The sequence below is a fragment of the Nesoenas mayeri genome, assembly GCF_963082525.1.
Source record: "Nesoenas mayeri genome assembly, chromosome: Z".
NCBI classification, from domain to species: Eukaryota; Metazoa; Chordata; class Aves; order Columbiformes; family Columbidae; genus Nesoenas; species Nesoenas mayeri.
Window position 1 is genome coordinate 58,541,770 of NC_137542.1, and position 19,711 is coordinate 58,561,480.

A 19,711-nucleotide genomic window follows, 5' to 3' on the forward strand; every position below is an offset into this window, starting at 1 on the left:
GAAAATCACTTCAGAATGAAATCTGTTATTTTAAAATAGCTGCCAAGTATTTTAAGCTGCCTTTCCACTCTTTTTGGAAAAATGGTAGGCAGCTTAGCTGCCCAGGTTTTAAACAATAGCTATTCCATGTTGGTTTTCATTTCCTTCAAAATTAAACTATCATTTGAAACAGTCTCCTTAAAAGCAAAAAAACCTCAACCAACCAGCCAACCAAACAAAAAACCCCCACAACCTTTTAAAAAAATTTGGTTAGATGGCCTTAATACAATTTTCTTTAGTCTGGCATGTCAGGAATCATGATATGAGGACTTGGGGTTTTTTATAATTTTGTCAGTGTTTATCTTACTGGAGATTAGTTTGTTGGTTACAAAGACTTAGAAAGCTGACATACACTTTAGCTGATTGTACATGTGTCATGCCAAAATGTCAGCATTATTACTATAAATAAGCCTTACATTCTGCTACATAAACACCTGCCTGGAAACAAGGATTATCTAGTAGGTCTTGACAAATTAGGTAAATGGTTGGCCAAAACATCATGTCAGTTTACAGCTGAGAATCACTCTAATGTGGATTTCTGAATACAGTACACCTTTACAGACGGATTTGATGATTTGCTTAGTCCCAGATGCATCTGTTGATGTCTGAGAACAATAAATGTTGTCAAATATGATCTCATCACCAGTGCACCTAAGTTTTGAACCAAAAATCACTGAAGTGAATTTAAAAGCTCACATTCACTTCAGGGGTTAACCCCAGGCGTCTGTACTGGGCCCAGTACTGTTCAATATTTTCACTAATGACACAGTGGGATCGAGTGCACCCTCAGCAAGTTTGCAGATGACACCAAGCTGAGTGGTGCAGTTGACACACCTGAGGGACAGGATGCCATGCAGAGGGACCTGGACAAGCTTGAGAAGTGAGTCCATGTGAACCTCCTGAGGTTCAACAAGGTCAAATGCAAGGTCCTACACCTAGATCAGGGCAACCCCTGGTATCAGTCCAGGCTGGGGGATGAAGGCATTGAGAATAGCCCTGTGGAGAAGGACTTGGGGGTGCTGGTGGATGAAAGATGGGACATGAGCCAGCAGTGTCCGCTCACAGCCCAGAAGGTCAGTGGTCTCTTGAGCTGCATCAAAAGCAGCGTGTCCAGCAGGTCGAGGGAGGTGATTCTGCCCCTCTGCTCTGCTCTGGTGAGACCCCACCTGGAGTCCTGTGTCCAGCTCTGGAGCCCTCAGCACAGGAAAGACATGGACCTGTTGGAGAGGGGCCAGAGGAGCCACAGAAATGATCAGAGAGCTGGAACAGCTCTGCTGTGAGGACAGGCTGAGAGAGCTGGGGTTGTTCAGCCTGGAGAAGAGAAGGTTCCAGGGAGACCTTATTGTGGCCATTCAGTACTTGGATGGTGCTTGTAAGAAAGATGGGGACAGACCTTTTAGTAGGGCCTATAGCAACAGGACAAGGGGTGATGGTTTTGAGCTAAAAGAGGGAACATTCAGTCTAGATGTATGGAAGAAATTTTTTCAAAGAGGGTGGTGAAACACTGGTCCAGGTTGCCCAGAGAGTTGGCAGATGCCCCATCCCTGGAGACATCCCAGGCCAGGCTGAACAGGGCTCTGAGCAACCTGATCTAGTTGAAGATGTTCCTGCTCATTGCAGGGGGGGTTGGACTAGATGACCTTTAAAGGTCCCTTCCAACCCAAACCATTCTATGATTCTATGATTCAGCATATGTTGGATCAGCTGGCTCACTCAGGTGGCCAACCCAAAAGCTACAGTTTTGGTATGTCACTCCAGATTTCTTTTAAGAACTTCTCTTGGCAGGTAAGACTGTTTAAAAAAACGCTGAGTGATACTGATATCCTTTGTTTTTCAGAAATTAAGAAAATAATCAGTTTTATTGAGGGTGGCACACAACAGCTGCAAAAATTTTTCCCTAGATTTCTGTCAGGCTTTTTGTCTGCCACTAACACTCTGGAGCGGTAGGTAGGTTCACTTATCTTAATGAAATGGACTGAAATTTTCTTTTTAGGTATATATTGCAAATCCTTTCCCCGATTCGGTCAAGATGAAATCGTCATTCTGACTGGTTCTCATGTTTTTTGAATGGAAAAATGGGGGCTCTAGATTCTTGGTATCACTTCTTGCAGCAACAAGAGGAATAGTTTTGTGTCAGGCTAATCCTGCACCTCGCCCATGTGATGTATGTTGCTGTTTTGTGTGTATTTCATGCTTAAACAGTAGTTCTTCAGTTGTGGAGAGCTGAGAGTTTTAAAGACGCCCAAGAGCTCAGATCTGCTAATGTTAAGACACACTTCCCCGCCCCCTTCCTTGCATAACTTGTGATCACAGAGCCATGAAAGTATGTGAGTCCCTCCCCCAGCACAAACCGATCCCACCCGGCATATGATCTGGGCTCCATGTCAGCCGGGGCAGGCAGCACCGACTCGCCAGAGCGCTGCGTGTAGCCAGAGCGATGACCTTATCGAAAGAGAGTTTCAACGGGGCTTTTCCACCCCCTTCTGAGGTGTGCAAGGCCGATATGGACAGCAGCAGGGAGGAGGAGGCTGTGGTGCAATCTCTGACCAGGACCGGAGCAGTGGTGCCAAAGCAGCGGGCGATGGGAAGGCTGGTCATGCACAGCATGGCCATGTTTGGCCGGGAGTTCTGCTATGCCGTGGAGGCCGCCTTTGTCACGCCGGTGCTGCTCAGTGTAGGGCTGCCCAAGAACCTCTACAGCCTGGTGTGGCTCATCAGCCCCATCCTGGGCTTCATGCTGCAGCCTGTGGTAGGTTCAGCCAGCGATCACTGCACCTGTAGCTGGGGCAGGAGGAGACCTTACATTCTGGGTCTGGGCCTCATAATGCTGTTAGGCATGGCTTTGTACCTCAATGGGGACGTGATGATCTCAGGTGAGTGAGGGGCATGCACTCTGCTAACAGAAAAAACCCATTCTAGCCTTTTGAATCAAAAAGAAAAGAGGGGTTGCTTTTTTTCTCTGCTAAAATTGGGTGTTAAAAATTGGTATCATGTTGCTCAGCTGCATTGAAGGTGCTGGAGAGCACTGAAATTTTCAAACACATTCAATCCTAACGCAGCATGTTGTTTATGTAGCCTATACATAGTGTTCTGTAGTTTGTACGTTTGATTACAGTATGTTGTATGTTGGTGTGGCGGCCTGATCGGTTCATAGAAGTAAAGCACTGCTTAGGCCCAGACAAGTTTTTAGGAACTAAAATCGATCTTGTTAAGTTAAATGATCAGTATTGTTTGTGTGATGTAATACACATCCAAACTGAATATCTGTTAACCCATATTTTAGATGGATTCGCATTGAAATATGTATCTTTAATTATTGTAGCTCTGGTTTGACTCCAGACTCTGTTATGCTGGTGAGTAACAGAAATCCACAACTCCTTGGAAACAGTGTTGCACCTGGAATGTGCAAAATCAAATAGGAGTTATATCCCTAGATACTGTTATGTTTAATCTTGACAAGTAACTTCTCAAAGCCTTGATGGAAGGTTGTTGCTGTCATTATGACTTGGCAAAGGGGAGAGGTGTGTGTTTTTATATATGGATTGATTTTCAGTTCCTGGATTGGTGCTGAATATACTTGTATCCTTTTGCCCCCCCCAAAAAAGGGATGTTCCAGTCAACCCCTCATTATCTAAAACAATGGAAAGGTGGAACAAATAGAACAAAAAAGTACTACATAATGCTTGTATTCTAGGCTATCAGAGCATGCCATGGAGGAACGAAGGAGTTAGGAGCTAGTGATGCTCTTGGTTGTGGAGCTTGGAGTACCCTGAGCTTGTGCTGGCTCAAGGCAGTACATCAGCCTGGCACAGCTCAGGACTACACGACTCAGTTATCCTGCTTCTCTGATGTGATGCTCATATCACTGCTCTCTCTTGCATATCTAAGCACTATTTAGATACAGAGGTATCAGGAAAGATAAAATAAAATGTGGTTTTGCAGAACATGGCACTGTTGCTGTCAGAATGAGGGTGTTTTTCTCTTTGTAGCTTTCATCGATGAGAGAAGCAAGCAGCGGACGTGGGCAATAGTCATTACCATGCTGGGAGTAGTGCTTTTTGATTTTGCAGCTGATTTTATTGATGGCCCCATCAAAGCATATTTATTTGATGTCTGCTCTCATCAGGATAAAGAGAAGGGTCTGCATTACCACGCCCTCCTTACAGGTACTCAGAGGCCTTCTTTTTCTCCCCGTGTCTCAAAGGAGGGGAAAGTAACTGCATGGATTTTATCCTTACTGTGTTTCTAATCTTGAATGAACTGATCATCTGATCCCACACTTCAGTCACGAGTCTTTTGTTGCTGGGTTTCCACTACTCCGGAGAATAGCAACTTGTGATTACTGCTACAAGAATTCTGCTGCAGAAAGCTGTGGGCATGAACATTTACAGCAATATAGCCATGACTGAAGTAGCAACAATTAACTATTTCAAAAAGTGAAATAGTGTTTATGCAACTTGTTGTTGGTTTTGGTTTGTCTTGTGTTTTTTTTTTCAAGTTTTTGCTGAAAAAAAAAAAAATAGGATATGTAACTTGTTTCCATGCAATAGCACATAAAGCTAACATATTTATTCTGCATAGAATAAACATAGGGCAAGAGCTGCACAAACCAGAATAGTTGTTCTCCATTCTTCAGCAATGCTCCAATACGTGCTGCCTTCCTGTATAGAATGAGGTCTGTGTAAAATTCAGAACTCACAACTTCCACAAAATAAGTCCGAGTGGTTCAGTCCAGGCTCTTGCAAATGAAGTATGAGCTTTTTTTGCCTTAATACATGTCGAAAACTTTGCCGAATTACAGAAGGAAACCTTCTGTGCTACATGAGCCCTATGTTGAGAAAATGCACAGGTAAGACATGTAAGGCTGTGTAACTGTAATGTGAATCAGGAGGAGCTTCCATCTGTGTCTGTGAGCAGTCACTGTGAAGGGACTAGACAAAAAGCAGGCTAGATCAGAAGTCATGCAATCTGCGCTGGTGCAGATTGTTGAGAACACTGAGCTGTACCAGGAGCAGAGGCCCGCAGATTCAGTGGCAGTTACTCTAGACTAGGAGAGAGGTGTAGTAGCTGTTGACAACAGGCCAGTTTTGTACATGTGAAATAGCTGTGCCCAGGAAGACAGATTAAAAGGGAACCTTAAAGCCACATGGGAATGAAATCAGTATTATTCATTAGAAATTAACAGACAAAATTTTTAACAATCACTTGTTTGAACAGAGAGGAAACCGAGTCTCTACATGTATTCTTGCCTTGAGCAGAACTCTGGTTGCAATTTTTTCTCAGATGATTCTAAAAAGGCTTCATTTCCAACTTCAGAGCTACAGATTTAACTGATTCATTCGTGTACTGAATTGTGAAAAGGGATGTGGGACAAATTGCATCAAATAAGACTGGAACAGATTTCTCTGCATTGTTTTGTCCATCACCCTGTGCCTTCTAGAGTAAGAGCAATGTATTTTAACCCTTCCTGATGGGTAATTACATAGCCTGTGCTTGAAACCCTCCCTTAACAGGGGTTCTGCAGCCCTCCCAAAACAGTCTGTTCCACTGGCCTTTTTGTTAGACAGTTTTACCTAAAATCTAATCTTAATATCCATTCCCTACGATTTCCATTTATCATTCCTTGTTCTATCCCTATTAGACACAGACAACAATCTTCCCACTTATTTTCTATCTTTTGTTTTAGACACTGAGTTCATTTCCCCTGTTTTATTCTTTCTTTTTATACTAAATATCTCCAAGATTTTGCTCTCCAATTTGTCTTCAGTTTAAGGTTTGAACATGAAACTCAGTAGCTTTGCAGTTATGAATCTTAGGACCACTGATATAAGTAGAAGGAAGAGTGCACATATCCAGCAAGCACACTCAGACTGCACTCCAATGTGATGATTACTTTTTGCCAAAACAGTGTTGTCGTGGTTTGACTCTGGCTGGCAACTGAGCACCACGCAGCCACTCACTCAGCTCACCCCCCAGTAGGATGGAGGAGAGAATTGGAAGGATAAAAGTGAGAAAACTCACGGGTTGAAATAAAAACCGTTTAATAGGTAAAGCAAAATCTGTGCACACAAGCAAAGCAGAACAGGAATTCGTTCACCACTTCCCATAGGCAGACAGGTCTTCAGTCATCTCCAGGAAAGCCAGGCTCCATCACGAGCAACAGTTGCTTGACGAGACAAATGCCAACACTCTGAATGTCCCCCTCTTCCTTCTTCTTCCCCCAGCTTTATATGTGGAGTATGACATCATATGGTATCATATCCCTTTGGTCCACTGGGGTCAGCTGTCCCAGCTGTGTCTCCTTACAACCTTTTGTGCACTCCACAACTTTTTATTGGCAGGCCAGTATGAGAAGCTGAAAAGCCCTTGTCTGCTCAGCAACAACTAGAACATCAGTGTGTTACCAACATTATTGTCATGCTAAATCCAAAACACAACACTACAGCAGTTATTAGGAAGAAAATTAACTCTATCCCAGCTGAAACCAGGACAAGTATGCAAAGCCATCAAACATCTAACATTCACTCTGTGCAAACATGAGGAAGAAATTGCTTACAATGAGGATGATGAAATACTGGCCCAGGTTGCCCAGAGCGGTGGTCGATGCTCCATCCCTGGAGACATTCCAGGCCAGGCTGGACGGGGCTCTGAGCAACCTGATCTAGTTGAAGATGTCCCTGCTCATTGCAGGGGTTTTCTTCAAATAGTTATTAACAGCCTAATTGTTTTTCATGAGAACAAGCAAGGATACAGTCCTTTGTAAAATGCAGCGTGGCACAGTGAAGGAGGACCATAATCAGAACTAAGAGGGAAAAAAATACAGAAAGCCCAGAATGGAATTAAAATTTTGGTTTTAAGTGAAGCAGATGTTACTTTTAGTTAGACAGAATGCTTCTGCCATATATTGTCTTCAGCTCTCCTAAGCAGAAGAACAGAAATGCTTCCAAGTCCTGCAAATGCTTCTTTCCTGCTTGACTCCCGTGTCCTGCAGAGCCACCAAGTTAACAAGGTGTCAGAACGCTACAAACCTGCTTCCCCTACCAGAGCTCTGTACACAGTGCGCTTTCTTGTGCTTTTGGAGCTGTATGTACTAATAACGTAATCTATTTATTTATTTATTTATTTTAATTGGGCTGAACACTGCTTTTTTAACTTCAAGACACAAGGTCACATTCTCATTTTAGCTTTTATTCTGACTTTTCTGAGAAAATCAGTAAATGGAATTACACATTTGTATTCGATCCTTTTTGTTTTCTTTTCCAAGTGGTGAGGTACTTGGACTTTGATAACTACAAGAAAATGCATTTGGTTTTATTTCCTTTTATATTTTTTAATTTCACATGGAGACAGTATTTCTGTTTAGATTCAGCTGTATAAAATACATTTTACAAACTCAAAACCATAAATAGTCTCAATATAATTTTTAAAAAAGTTTGTTCTTTGAAGTTAAAAAAACCCATACATTTCAGTAGAACTTTATTTTGTATTACTCACTGTTTCAAAGAAAATAAAAGCTCAAAGAGAAAAGAGGTGGAGGCCCGTGTTGCTATGTGTTCATGCATTTTTTGGAGACCTCTGTCCACCAGAGCTGAGGAGATTTTTCGAGAGATGTTTTGGTAACTGCTTATGTATGTATTTAGCTCAGTATTCCTGTTTCTTGTGATTAATATCTGGAGAGTGATTATTCAGTCATTTCTTGAGGAGATTGCCTGTTGAGGGTATTGCGTACAGATTGTTTATTTTATCAATGCCAGTAGATTTTTTTTTGTCCTTTTTCCCACCCCTGTAGGTTTGGGAGGAGCCCTGGGTTACCTGACAGGTGCTGTGGATTGGGGTCACACTGTGCTAGGATTTTCCTTGGCATCGGAATTCCAGGTGATTTTCTTCTTCGCAGCCTTGGTTCTCCTAATCTGCCTTACTGTGCACCTGTACAGTATTCCTGAAGTCCCACTCAGATATGAAAATGAAGAGACAAGGTTGTTGTTGGAAGTGACTGGATCCTATAAATATAGCTCCATAGAGGAGGAACTCAAGAAAAGTGACTTCAAATCAACATGTACTGGTATAATGGCTGGAACTAAATCAGAGAAATGTGCTGTTGCATCACGTACAGAGGTAAGATTTTGTAACTCTTATCGTTCTATCCTTGGAGACCCTGTAATTAGCTGATCCTGACTATTTGCAATAGAGCCCCTTCACACATAGCAAAAGAATCCTCCACTAGGACACAGGGTCGATAGAAAGCCTGTTTGCTTTTCTCTCTTTTTTTTTTTTTTTTTTTTTTTTTGTATTTACAAAGTATTTCCACCAAGAGGGCCTAGATGGGCTGATCCTGATGCTTTGAATAATTGGCAGGGATGAGGGAGAAAAGGTTCAGGTTTCTGCTCTGTGTCAGTTTCCTGATACTGTCCTCATGTGAATTGTGTAAAGAGGATATACGTTGTCCTTCACTCCTGATAGAATTAACATCACGTTGCAGACAAGGACTACGGACCATTAATCTATGATGTAAATCTGTAACCCCCACTGAAGTCCACACACTTACATACATAAAACATATGAAGCGTTTTTTCCCTGGTCTAGTAAACATTCCAGTTATGCTACTGCTTAGCATTTAATTGAGGATTTAGTGACACTAGTGATGTGTTTAAAATTGTTACCTCTGTAACAATGCTACCTCACTTACAGAGTTTCATTTTGAAGTGATTTGTAGCTGTGACTTTGGCAGAGCTTTTAGGTGGGAGAGACTAGTGAGACCTTTCGAATCATCACTGTTGATTCTGTTTCTGATGTGTTTCTATGAGCAATTGCTTCAACCTAAGGCAACAAGGAAAAGGTGAATCTACCTGAAAAATGTCTGGAGAGCACATTTCTAGAATGGTCTTGGGAACAGAAAATAGTTTTTACTGTTTTGTTGACTTTTAGTACTAGGAATCCTCACTTGTACTCTCATGGTACCCAGAGCAAGGAAATGCTAATGTATATGTTTGGCTTCTAGTGTAACAGTAAGTGATGAAACAGTTGCCTGTTGTTTTAATTTCCCTTCTGATCTCTAGGTGTTATGTATATTTATCCCTGATACAGGTCTTGATAAATCAGGTGAAAAATATGGAGAATGTGTAGGTTGTTGTAAGTTAGAAACCTAAACTCATGTTTACACTACAAATAGACGGATTGATTATATTTTACTATTTTTCATTTGTAGTATAATAGCACTTGGCATTCTTAACTCAAAGATTATTATATCAGATACAACACACAAAGGTAGAATAGAACACTGCCTGATGATAATGCTGGGCAAACACAGAGAGGGACAGCAAGTGACAATGTGTCAGGAGAACACGGCTAGCAGACTGCAATGCTGTCCCCGTTTCCCCACCATGGGCCAAGCTGAGCAGCCAACATCCCTCAACAGCACTGTTCACTCTGAACATCCTCCAAATTGCCAGAGATGCCGAGTGTCATTGACCGCTTGGCGCAAATGGTCTCTAAAAAAGAAGGAAGGTAAATGAAGAGAGAGCAGATGCAGTGAAAGCACGGGGAGCAGATGATGGGCCAGGTTAGCCTCTACCTTGGCAAGAACTGATTCCACTGAATCAGTCACATCTGATACCCGAGGTAAAGCTCTGGTGTCCACGGTGGGACAGCTTGTGCCATTCGTCTCCTCTCTGCATTTTTATCTGGACAGTCTGTCAGAGGCTCACAGTGCTTTGATCTGTCTCATGTTTCTTTGATGTGCCTGGGTCTCTATAAATTCCAGACAGCCACTGCCTTAATCGTCTGTCTCTTGTGGTACATGGTTTTTGAGTTCATTCATTACCGTAATTGCTTCCTTGAATAAGTGGTTTGGCTTCCTGTTTTTCTGTGTCTCTTTCTTTTTTTTTTGCGGCAGGCATCATGACCCTATATCTTCTAAATTAAGGACTGTGATCTTATGTGCTAATAGCTACCATGATTATTTATCAGATTTGACCTGTTACAGTATGAATACACATTAAAAGTGATTCATATTTTTTCTTTAGTTTTGTGCCAAGTTACTCAGGGTCTGCCCCCATAAAACCCAAGTCATATTGATTCCTCTGCTTCCTTAAGAATCATCTTAGGCCTTGAGTTGTAGAGAATTTATAGATAAAATGATTGGACTTTGTGAGCTTTTAAAGGATAAGGCACTTAAACAGAGCCAAACTTCAACACATCATTTAAATTAGTTTGGGGTTTGTGTGTTGCTTTGTATTGAATGTGTGCATTAAATATTTCAGTTTCCATTTCCACTCTCTAAAATATCTAAATAGAAAGCAAGTGTTTCTGTCTAGCTGTCAAATTATTGTTTGCAATTACAGCAGTATCCTTTGTAGTTCCCTGACCTGATGATAACACTTTGATTGGAAAAGCTGTTTTAAAGAACTGTGTGGAAGAGTTGAACAAATTAAAGTCAGACGATAGTTATTGTCCTTGAAAGAACACTAATGAGACAATGTGGATTTTTTTTGTTGTTGTTTTTTCATAACTGTAGAAGAATAGGAAGCTTACCCTGTTTAAGAGAGACAGTGATGCCCAGAGAAATTCCAAGGGAATTGGACAACAGACAGTTCAAGGTGAAAGTCCGCAACTTGAATTTTGGCATTCCTATGAGGATTAAAAACCTCTCACTGCAGCAAAATATTTCCCAGCTTTATATGTGGTGATTACTCGTAGAGTAGCTTGCAGCATAACCTAGTTCAAAGGAAAACAGAACTGTGAAAAGTAGAACACCGAAGGGAGTGAAAAATGTCACTATCTTCCAGAAAATCGAAGGCAAAAAATCAGATTACCAGTAATGAACATAACTTTTACAGTTCTTCCACATTTCATGACCACATGGATCCTCCGATGATTTGGCCCAACACTGTTACCTCCAAACATCACTAGAGAAAATGTGAAGTATTCCATCATATACAGATACAAGAATATCTTTTTTTCTTTAAAAGCAAAGAACTATGCAGGCACTTTAAAGTAGTAAGAATTGTGTGTCACAAATGCCTGACATCAAGTCACCTACAGTACTGAAAAATTCATGTGACGCAAGTGATCTGATGAATGTGTCTAGAAAAATTTTGAGGCACAGGGCTCAGAAAAAGAGAAGGGAAATAAGGCAAGGCATTGAAGGTGGTGCAAAATTTTGATTTTCCCCATCAGTGGGGTTTGTTAACCAACACGAATAATGGGGTTTTTTTTGAATGAGATATTTCTCCCATGGGATGAGGCATTCAGGTGCTGCAGCTGGCATTCTCTGAGTGCTAGGATATGTAGGTGCTGTGTCTCCCGTGATGTGCCACAGTCTCTCCCTGCTTCATGGAGGGGAGGACAGTACATAGCGGAAATCTTATTATATGCCGGAAGAGGTGAAGATGTCTAGGGAATTCAGCACATAGAAGGGAACTGCAACAAGGTCTCAGAAGTGCTGTATTCCATGACTGATACATTCTAGTTCTCAAGAGGTATTCTGAGTTTCATTTTTTTCTGTGACAGCTTTAAATTTTCAATGTAAAGCTGATTGTCTCTATAAAATAAATATTCTTGCTCCTGTTCTGGGGTTTGTACCGGTAAACAATAATCCTACTGATTATAACAGGAAGAAATGATACATCCTTGCTGATATATCCCAGCTCTCCTAGAATCTCTGTGAATCTTTAAGATGACTTTATTAGGCAGTGGCTCTACAAATCAAATATATATTGAAGGACATTAACTGCCCAAACAAGCCTTCCTCCCAAAAAAGTAAAAAACTGTGAAGTTTAACAACAAACAGATGCTGAGGCCTTTCATGTGCTATCAGCTGTTTTATTAGCCTTCAGGGCAATAATACTGTATTATTGTTATATACTTGCTTTTAGGATCAGAGGCGGATGACCCTTAAATCACTCCTGAAGACACTTCTAAATATGCCATCCCACTATCGCTATCTGTGTGTGAGTCACTTATTTGGATGGATGGCTTTCCTGTCCAACATGCTTTTCTTCACGGATTTCATGGGACAGGTAAAAGCATAAAATCCTTTCACTTCTTTCCTCATAGCATCTCCTTCTCCACTGAAAATAAATAAGACAGTGTTGTAATCCTGAAGGAATCACAGTGATCGCAGAGCCAGCTGTGTCTGGATGGCTCAACAAGACTTTTGTAAAACCACTAATTGATCTCAGGCCCTTGTTCCAAGCTAGTCTGTTGGATCTTTGGGGAAGCCTTTTAGTATTTGTAGGGCTATTTGTATCTATTTAACTGTTCCAGATGAAGCTCTCAGAGCTGTTCTGAACACGTCTATTTTCTGCTTTGGCTCTTGAGCCCCTCTCAGGTGGGCATGTTTCCTAACTAAAGTCATGCTGATGTTGCTTGAATGCAGCTGTCCACATCCTGGCACTGCAGCCTCCCTGGCCTCAGGCTCTGCAGCTCTTTGCACACAGTGAGATACTAGGTAGCTGAAAGCTCGTCTCCTGAATTTGGCTGTCCCTGTCATACCCCTTTAAACCTTTCCCTGAGTCCCTTCTGCCAGCTATTACTTGCCTTCCTGATATCCAGTGCTCCCTTTCCCACACCATTCATAGGCTATAAGACTGTATTTACCTGCCAGTGATTGGTGCCTATATGACCTTGTGTGCCTCCTTTCTTCCAGGGTACAAATATGCTCCTGGCATGAATTGTGTCATTGCCATTTTTTTTTTTTTTTTTTTTAATTTTCCGTGATTTCCGTGCAGTATTCCCATTTCCTTACCTTTTTCTGTCTCTTTAGGTGAGAGGGAGGGTTGTGGTTTTTTGGCTGTGATTGTTGTTGTTGTTGGGATGGGTTTGTTGGTTGTTTTTTTCTCTCTGCAGTATATACGAAAAACTGATTGAAAAAATTTTGCTTGCCTAGATAAGAAACTGATTAAGACAATTACTGGGTGGAAAAAATTAGTGTCTTGGGGTAAACCTGAAAGAGAAAACAAAAATTAATTGTAGATAAACTCAGGAAAGAAGGACTAAGGCAAGAAGACAGAAGTGGAGAGAGAAGGAGAGTAGGAAATAAGACAACCAAAGGAAAAACAGCAAACAAGTCAGTGTGGAGTGGAGAGCCCAGGAAAAGGCAGAGGGTAATAAATCAGGAGGAACCTGGGATGTGTGAATCTGAAAGAAATGATTATGAAACTTGGTGAACTGTGAAAGGATAGTTTGAGCACTGCTTAACAGATTTCTTGAGTGCTAATTATCTCCTCTACCAGAGATGAGGGCCTAAGGGGGGTACCCAGTTCCCGTGTGAGAGAGGTATTATAAACATGCAGTCCATCCTTGCCTTCTGTGATCTTGTGATCTCTTCCAGGTTGTATACCAGGGTAGTCCTTATGCACCTCATAACTCCACGCTTTACCTTACCTACAAAGCAGGAGTAGAGATGGGATGCTGGGGACTGTGCATCAATGCAATTGCTTCATCAGTCTATTCTTGTAAGTACCCAGGAAAGTACTCCAACACTTTGTTTTGAAACGGTGTTTAAACTGTTTGCTGTTTGACACTGTTTAAAAAAATGGAGCAATGCCAAATTAACTGGTTTTTGGTTTTTTTGGGTTTTTTGTTTGTTTGTTTTTGTTTGTTTGGTTTTTTGTTTGTTTTGGGTTTTTCTGTTTTGTTTTGTTTTGTTTTTGTTGTTGTTTTTTCCACATTAAAGCTCTAAGAAATGTTACATTCTCAGCATCGTTAGAAACTTGTATCTCAACATGAACACTTCCTGGCCATAAGATGAGAGGTCAGTTTGGGTTAAGGCATTGCTCTGCATGTGAACTGACTCTGAATGCTGAAAATCCTGAGGCTAAATTTCAGACAGAAATCCATGCCATGGGCATCATTCTGAGATGTTCTTTTGCCTAGCACTGCTGCAGCTGTAGTTTCTCAAAGGTCGCTCTGTTGGCCTCTCCCCATCTGTATTTCTCATAAAATAATTTTCACAATGCAGTAGAAGTTCTTGCCAGAAGCATAAACCTTGCTCTCCAAAATTATGTGTAAATATGATAGCACAGTTCCCCAGATAGATTTCACCATAGGTCTTACCATGGATTAAAAAAATTGCTTGTGATCTGAAAACTCAAATGACTAGCATTTTGGAGGCTGAATTGAGCGTCTAAAAGAGTCTTGCAGGAAATCTTTTCCCCTTTGGAGCTTAACTGTAGGCATTTCTGTAGTGCCTTTCTCAGCTCAGACAGAGGTTGGTGCCAAACGTTCGCATTATAATCAAACAGCGGAAATGTCTGAAGTTGTCAATGGGGGCAGTTCTTCCAGAATGGTTGTTAACTACTTCTGCTCTGGAGTTGGCTATGCCAGAATAAGGCTATCCCCAGAAAAAGCAAGTATTCTTTGGCAAGTTTATACCTACAATAATTTGAGGGAACTTCCAAAATCAGTAAGATTATCTCCTTTATTGCATTTTACAAAATATAACCCCTAAAAGGAACTCCCTCATGAAATCTAACCTGTTCTGGTTTAGTCTTATCAGCTTTTTCACTTTCTTTCACAGACCTGCAGAAAATCCTTCTGCCATACATAGGATTAAAGGGACTTTATTTCATTGGATACCTACTTTTTGGATTGGGTACTGGACTGATTGGCTTGTTTCCCCACGTCCATTCCACTCTGGCTCTGTGTTCCCTGTTTGGTGTCATGTCCAGCACACTGTACACGGTGCCTTTCCAGCTCATCGCAGAGTATCACAGGGAAGAAGAGGTGAGTTCAATGTCTGAAGAAAGGTAAGTTTATGTATGTCTGGGTCTGTTTAGTGTGTTTTGGGTGAAAACCGTTTAGAACTGGTGAGCAGCTTTTAATTTTAATTTCAAACTATTTATGATGACACATGCTATGAAAGGAAACTTTCTGACTGAGAGAGGTAACGTCTCAGCTCCAAACTTTCTGAACAGTCCTGTAGTGAGACAGGTAATTATTTATCATCACAACTGGAACAAAGCTAATCACAGTACATGTTCAGGCAGTAAGCAGATAACAGGGCTTCTCTTTGCGTTGCCTTGAAGCGCTACCTTCCTTATATTCTTCCCTCCAGCTGTATTAGCTGAGGACTTGACTTCTGAGTTCCTATGGTTAATAGCCACACTGTAAAGGCTGGAAGAGTTTTTAGTTAATTGCAAAGTGTTACGAAAACTGCTAGCTAAAAAAGATATGTAATTAAAGTACAGTTTTATAGAGTTCAGTATTACATTATATACCACATTCTCATTATCACTCTAAATGTCTGGGGTTGGTTTTTTTCCTCCCCATCAAGAAATCATATTTCCAAGGAGAATATGGAAAAGCTTGCATTTGTTATATCATGTTATTGGGCATGGCAGGATCTTCATGTCTTTCAAAGTGTTAAGCTCTTTAATGGAAAACTTCTCTCAAGTCTCCTAAGTTAGTGAGAGAGCCGGAAAGAACAAGGATAGAAGAGAGTGGGGAGGACTTAGGAAAAGTTCTCATTGTATCTGGGGATATCTGAAGAAATTAATAAAGGAAATGTTGAACTTTTGAAAAACAACATAGAAACATAGTTGAGACCAGCACAGGGCTAGATCAAGTCCTTGAGAACATGTCTCACTGTTCTGTACAACTTTTAACCATCTTCATCTGAATGATGAATACAAGAAAACTCTTAATTATTCTATTGAATCATAGGAGTAAGTCTCAATGTGGTTAAATATTTCGTAGATCTGATTCCTAAATTTTCAGTTAATTTGTCTGTTTCTTCCAATAGAGAATGCTCATTATGAGATTTTTAGAAAGATGTAACAAATGAACCTTCAGGTGAGATCACAGTCCTAACTTTACATCAGCCAACTCAGAGAAAGGGAGTAAAAGCAAAAGAGTAGTCTTCCTCTGATTCACAGCTGTTCCAAGAGAGAAGTGAAATAAAATACACTGAAGTGTGCACAGAAAAAAAAAAAAAGTGTCTAAAATTGGAAATACTTTAGGTGAAAGGGCTGTATCATTCCAGAACAAAGAACAGATATTTTCCTCACTATGCATTCTACCAAAATCATGTGGTTTTAAAGTGTTGCCATTTCAACTCCTGTTCTTTGCTGCTGTTCCCTAGGCCCCAAATTCAATTTTGTCTACTGGATTACGAGGGGACTGTTTTTCTCCAGTACTTTTGAGCTTTGTGTGGTAACAGCTTGAAGGCAATGTAACAGGTCTTGCAAAAAGCATCTTACCGGCCAAGAGTGTTTGGATACCAGAAGACAGCAGCACAGCTAGCCTACAGCGTGGAAACCTATTGTTTGTTACACTATAACCTTCTGTACTCAGCAACCTGTGGAAGAACAATAAACATGTAAATGATCATTTAATTTCCCAACAAAATAGAATAGTTCCTTCCTGGAGGGAATCATGGAACAGCTTAAGTTGGAAGGGACCTCCAAAGATCGTGTAGTCCAACATCCCTGCTCAAGCAGGACCACCTGGAGCAGGTTGCCCACAATCATGTCCATTCTGGTGTGGATATTTCTAAGGATGGAGACTCTGCAACCACTCTGGTCAACCTGTTCCAGTGATCACCTACCCTCATGGGGTGCTTATATATGAGATGCTTGTATATAATAAGTGAAGTCTTTTGCTCTGCTATGTATATTGTAGCAGATATACAGATAATCACTTGTTAATTATGGTCTTCCATAATGTAGAAGAATCCTAGTCTGGACCATTGTTTTCAGATTATTTTTTTCCCCAGCAATAAAAGCATTACATTTACATTTCAGTACTGAACTCCATTATGTGCTTTGAGGTATAACTTCAGAGGACAGTACTCCATTATAACAAATTCAGATTTGTATGTGTGGGGGACATCGTGTGACTCAACATCCCTTTGAAGCTCTCCTTCAACCATGAGAGTTGGAGCTAAATTATTCATGATGGGGTGTCCTGTACTGTGGAATGTCAGTTTGCTAGAGCTCTAATAGAACTGAACTTCAAGGGAACAGCTGATACTTCTGATCAAGTTAAAATTATTTCATTGAGAAAAGGGATAGAGGGGAAAATTGCAGATGGGAGAAATGGGACCATTTATGGGGAGCTTGGAAAACCCATTATCACTTGTAAAATCTCTCAATTCTGTAACCTCTGTGGGACAAGCAGAATAAACAGGTAGGAAGCAGTGAGCTATTCATAGAATCACAGAATCATAGAATATCCTGAGTTGGAAGGGAACCACAAGAATCATTAAGTCCAGCTCCCATCCATGCATATGGCAACCCCACACATGTTCACACCATGTGTCTGAGGGCGTTGTACAATTGCTTCTTGAACACTGTCAGGCTTGGGGCTGTGACACCTCCCCGGGGAGCCTGTTCAGTGCTCCACCACCCTCTGAGGGAAGAACCTTTTCCTAATGTCCAACCTAAACGTCCCCTGGCACATCTTCCTGACATTCCCTCGGGATCTGTCATTGGTCACCAGAGAGAAGAGTTGGTGCCTGCGCCTTGTCCTCCCCTTGTGAGGAAGCTGTAGCCGCCATGAGGTCTCCCCTCACTCTCCTCCAGGCTAAACAAGCCCAGTGACTTTAGCCGCTCCTCATACGGCTTCCCCTCCAAACCCTTCACCAACTTCACAGGCCTCTTCTGGACACTCTCCAGCAGCTTTATATCTTTTTATCCTGTGGCACCCAGACCTGCACACAGTGCTCCAGGTGAGCCGCACCAGTGCAGAGCAGAGCGGGACGATCACCTCCCTGCCCGGCTGGCAATGCTGTGCTGGATGCACCCAGAACACGGTTGCCCTCTTGGCTGCCAGGACACATTGTTGATCCATCCTGCTGCATCTGGGGGTCTGGACAGAACATTGCCTGAGAGCTGCAAGTTACTGGAGCTGTCTCATTTCACTTTGTTTTGTTTTGTGCTTATTTTCAGAGCCTCAAGCTGCAAGCTGGGGTACAAGCTGGAGATCACGAGCGAGGGAAGGGCATCGACTGCGCCGCTCTCACCTGCATGGTCCAGCTGGCCCAGATCATTCTTGGTGTGGGCCTGGGGTTCTTGGTTAGTATCGCTGGCAGCACAGTCACTGTGATTTCAGCATCTACAGTGTCACTGATTGGCTGCTGCTTTGTTGCTTTTCGTGTTCGATATGTGCGGTAGGACTGTGTGAAGCAATTGGAAGACATCTCCCCAGGGGAGCATTTTCTTTTTGGGTCAGTCACACTGGTGCTGTTGCCATGCTAGTACTGCTGGCACCTCCTACTCTCTTCCTTCCTTGGAGTGGTTGCAATTCCAGAGCTTTATGAAATGGAGACTTGATAAAACTGGTTACCTAATGCCTGAGTTAGGAAGCTTCTGTATTTTGACTGCTTTATTACTTCATTCCTGCTGATGTGCTATTACACATAACGGTGTGTACGCCCATGGTATCTTGATGCCCTACATGAGGAGCCATTACAAAATTCTTCATTACCCATTTGTGGAAGTTAGTAGATGAAGTATGTGATAAATTGAAGAAGTAATAAAAATGGACAGGCTTAGGAAGACAGTTGTTATTTATCCTGGTTTTTTTTCAGGTATCTTAATTTTGGGGATATTGCTTCTGGCAGTCAAAAGCTGCAGGAGCACCAAACAGGTCTGAGAGGCCGTGCAGGGTGTAACTGTGTTATGATTACTAGTACTGTTTCATGGAATCAGTTTATTCCCAGCTACTGTCAAAAGCAGATTTGGGTGTGAAAGATGACTGAAATGTAAAAAGATTGAAGACTATTGTTTAAAGCATAACAGTTAAGTAATTATTTTATACTGGATCCTTCTGCTTCTGTATAAATGAAAGTATTATACTGACTGAGCTTGTCACAAAAGTCTGCCTAACTCTGCTCTGCAAATCCACGTGTAGGCACCTAAACAATCCATCTATGGGAAACAGCTGCCATTCCTTCCTTCTTAAGAAGCTCACCTCTTGACTTTGATACTGTAATTGAAAAAAAAAAACCAAACTTGGCCAAAATAAGAATTTTATGAATGCTTGTCATCCACCTAAATCTTTATATCAGATATGACAGTATTTAGCTTATAGTGGCATCTCTGTTTTCTCTGTTTTCCTTCATGCATCTAGCTTTGAGTGGAATGGTATTTGCTCTTCTACAGAATATTGTAAATAAATTCAGTTCTGAAATCAGGAATTATTTCACAGTAAATAGTAAAGTGCAGTTGCATGTGAAGCTTCATTCTTATTTTTATAATATTGCCAGAGTTTTGAAAATCCTGTGTCTGTGAAAGTGATAAACTGTATTTATGCTGTGCTTCCTCTGTCTTGAAAACTGTCATATCCATTTGCTGTTATATCCTGAGCCACATGAAGCCATCTGCCAATACAATATTGTTAATGAACAGTGACACAGAGAGACCATTACCAGGTATGGTGTTTTGTTTTGTTTTTTAAATGTCGCACATGTATAATTAACACTGTTCAGTCAAATGCACTGATGAGCTCTTAGAAGTTCTGCATGATACACACTGACACCATCACAAATAAACACTTAGATCTGAGCATAAGGTGCCTCTGTTGAGATGTACTAACTTCATCCTTTTTGTATGTTTTCAAGAGTAGAGTGAGTCATTTATTCTCAGGAAAAACAATTTTCCCTTAGGCACACTCTTATTAACTATAACAAGCCCATGACAGCCTCAGCTACCTTTTCTTGTTGGGGATTGTG

The 19,711-nt window shown here is 41.3% G+C and overlaps 1 protein-coding gene across 1 annotated transcript; it reads left to right on the forward strand.

Moving 5' to 3' along the window:
• Positions 1–2,476: 2,476 nt before the first annotated feature.
• Positions 2,477–18,152, forward strand: SLC45A2 (solute carrier family 45 member 2; the record flags this gene model as incomplete). The annotated part of the gene is made up of 7 exons (XM_080362528.1): positions 2,477–2,912; positions 4,029–4,205; positions 7,829–8,154; positions 11,913–12,056; positions 13,370–13,493; positions 14,558–14,763; positions 17,928–18,152. 7 exons carry the CDS (start codon positions 2,477–2,479, stop codon positions 18,150–18,152), a joined length of 1,638 nt encoding a protein of 545 aa, XP_080218654.1.
• Positions 18,153–19,711: the final 1,559 nt, after the last annotated feature.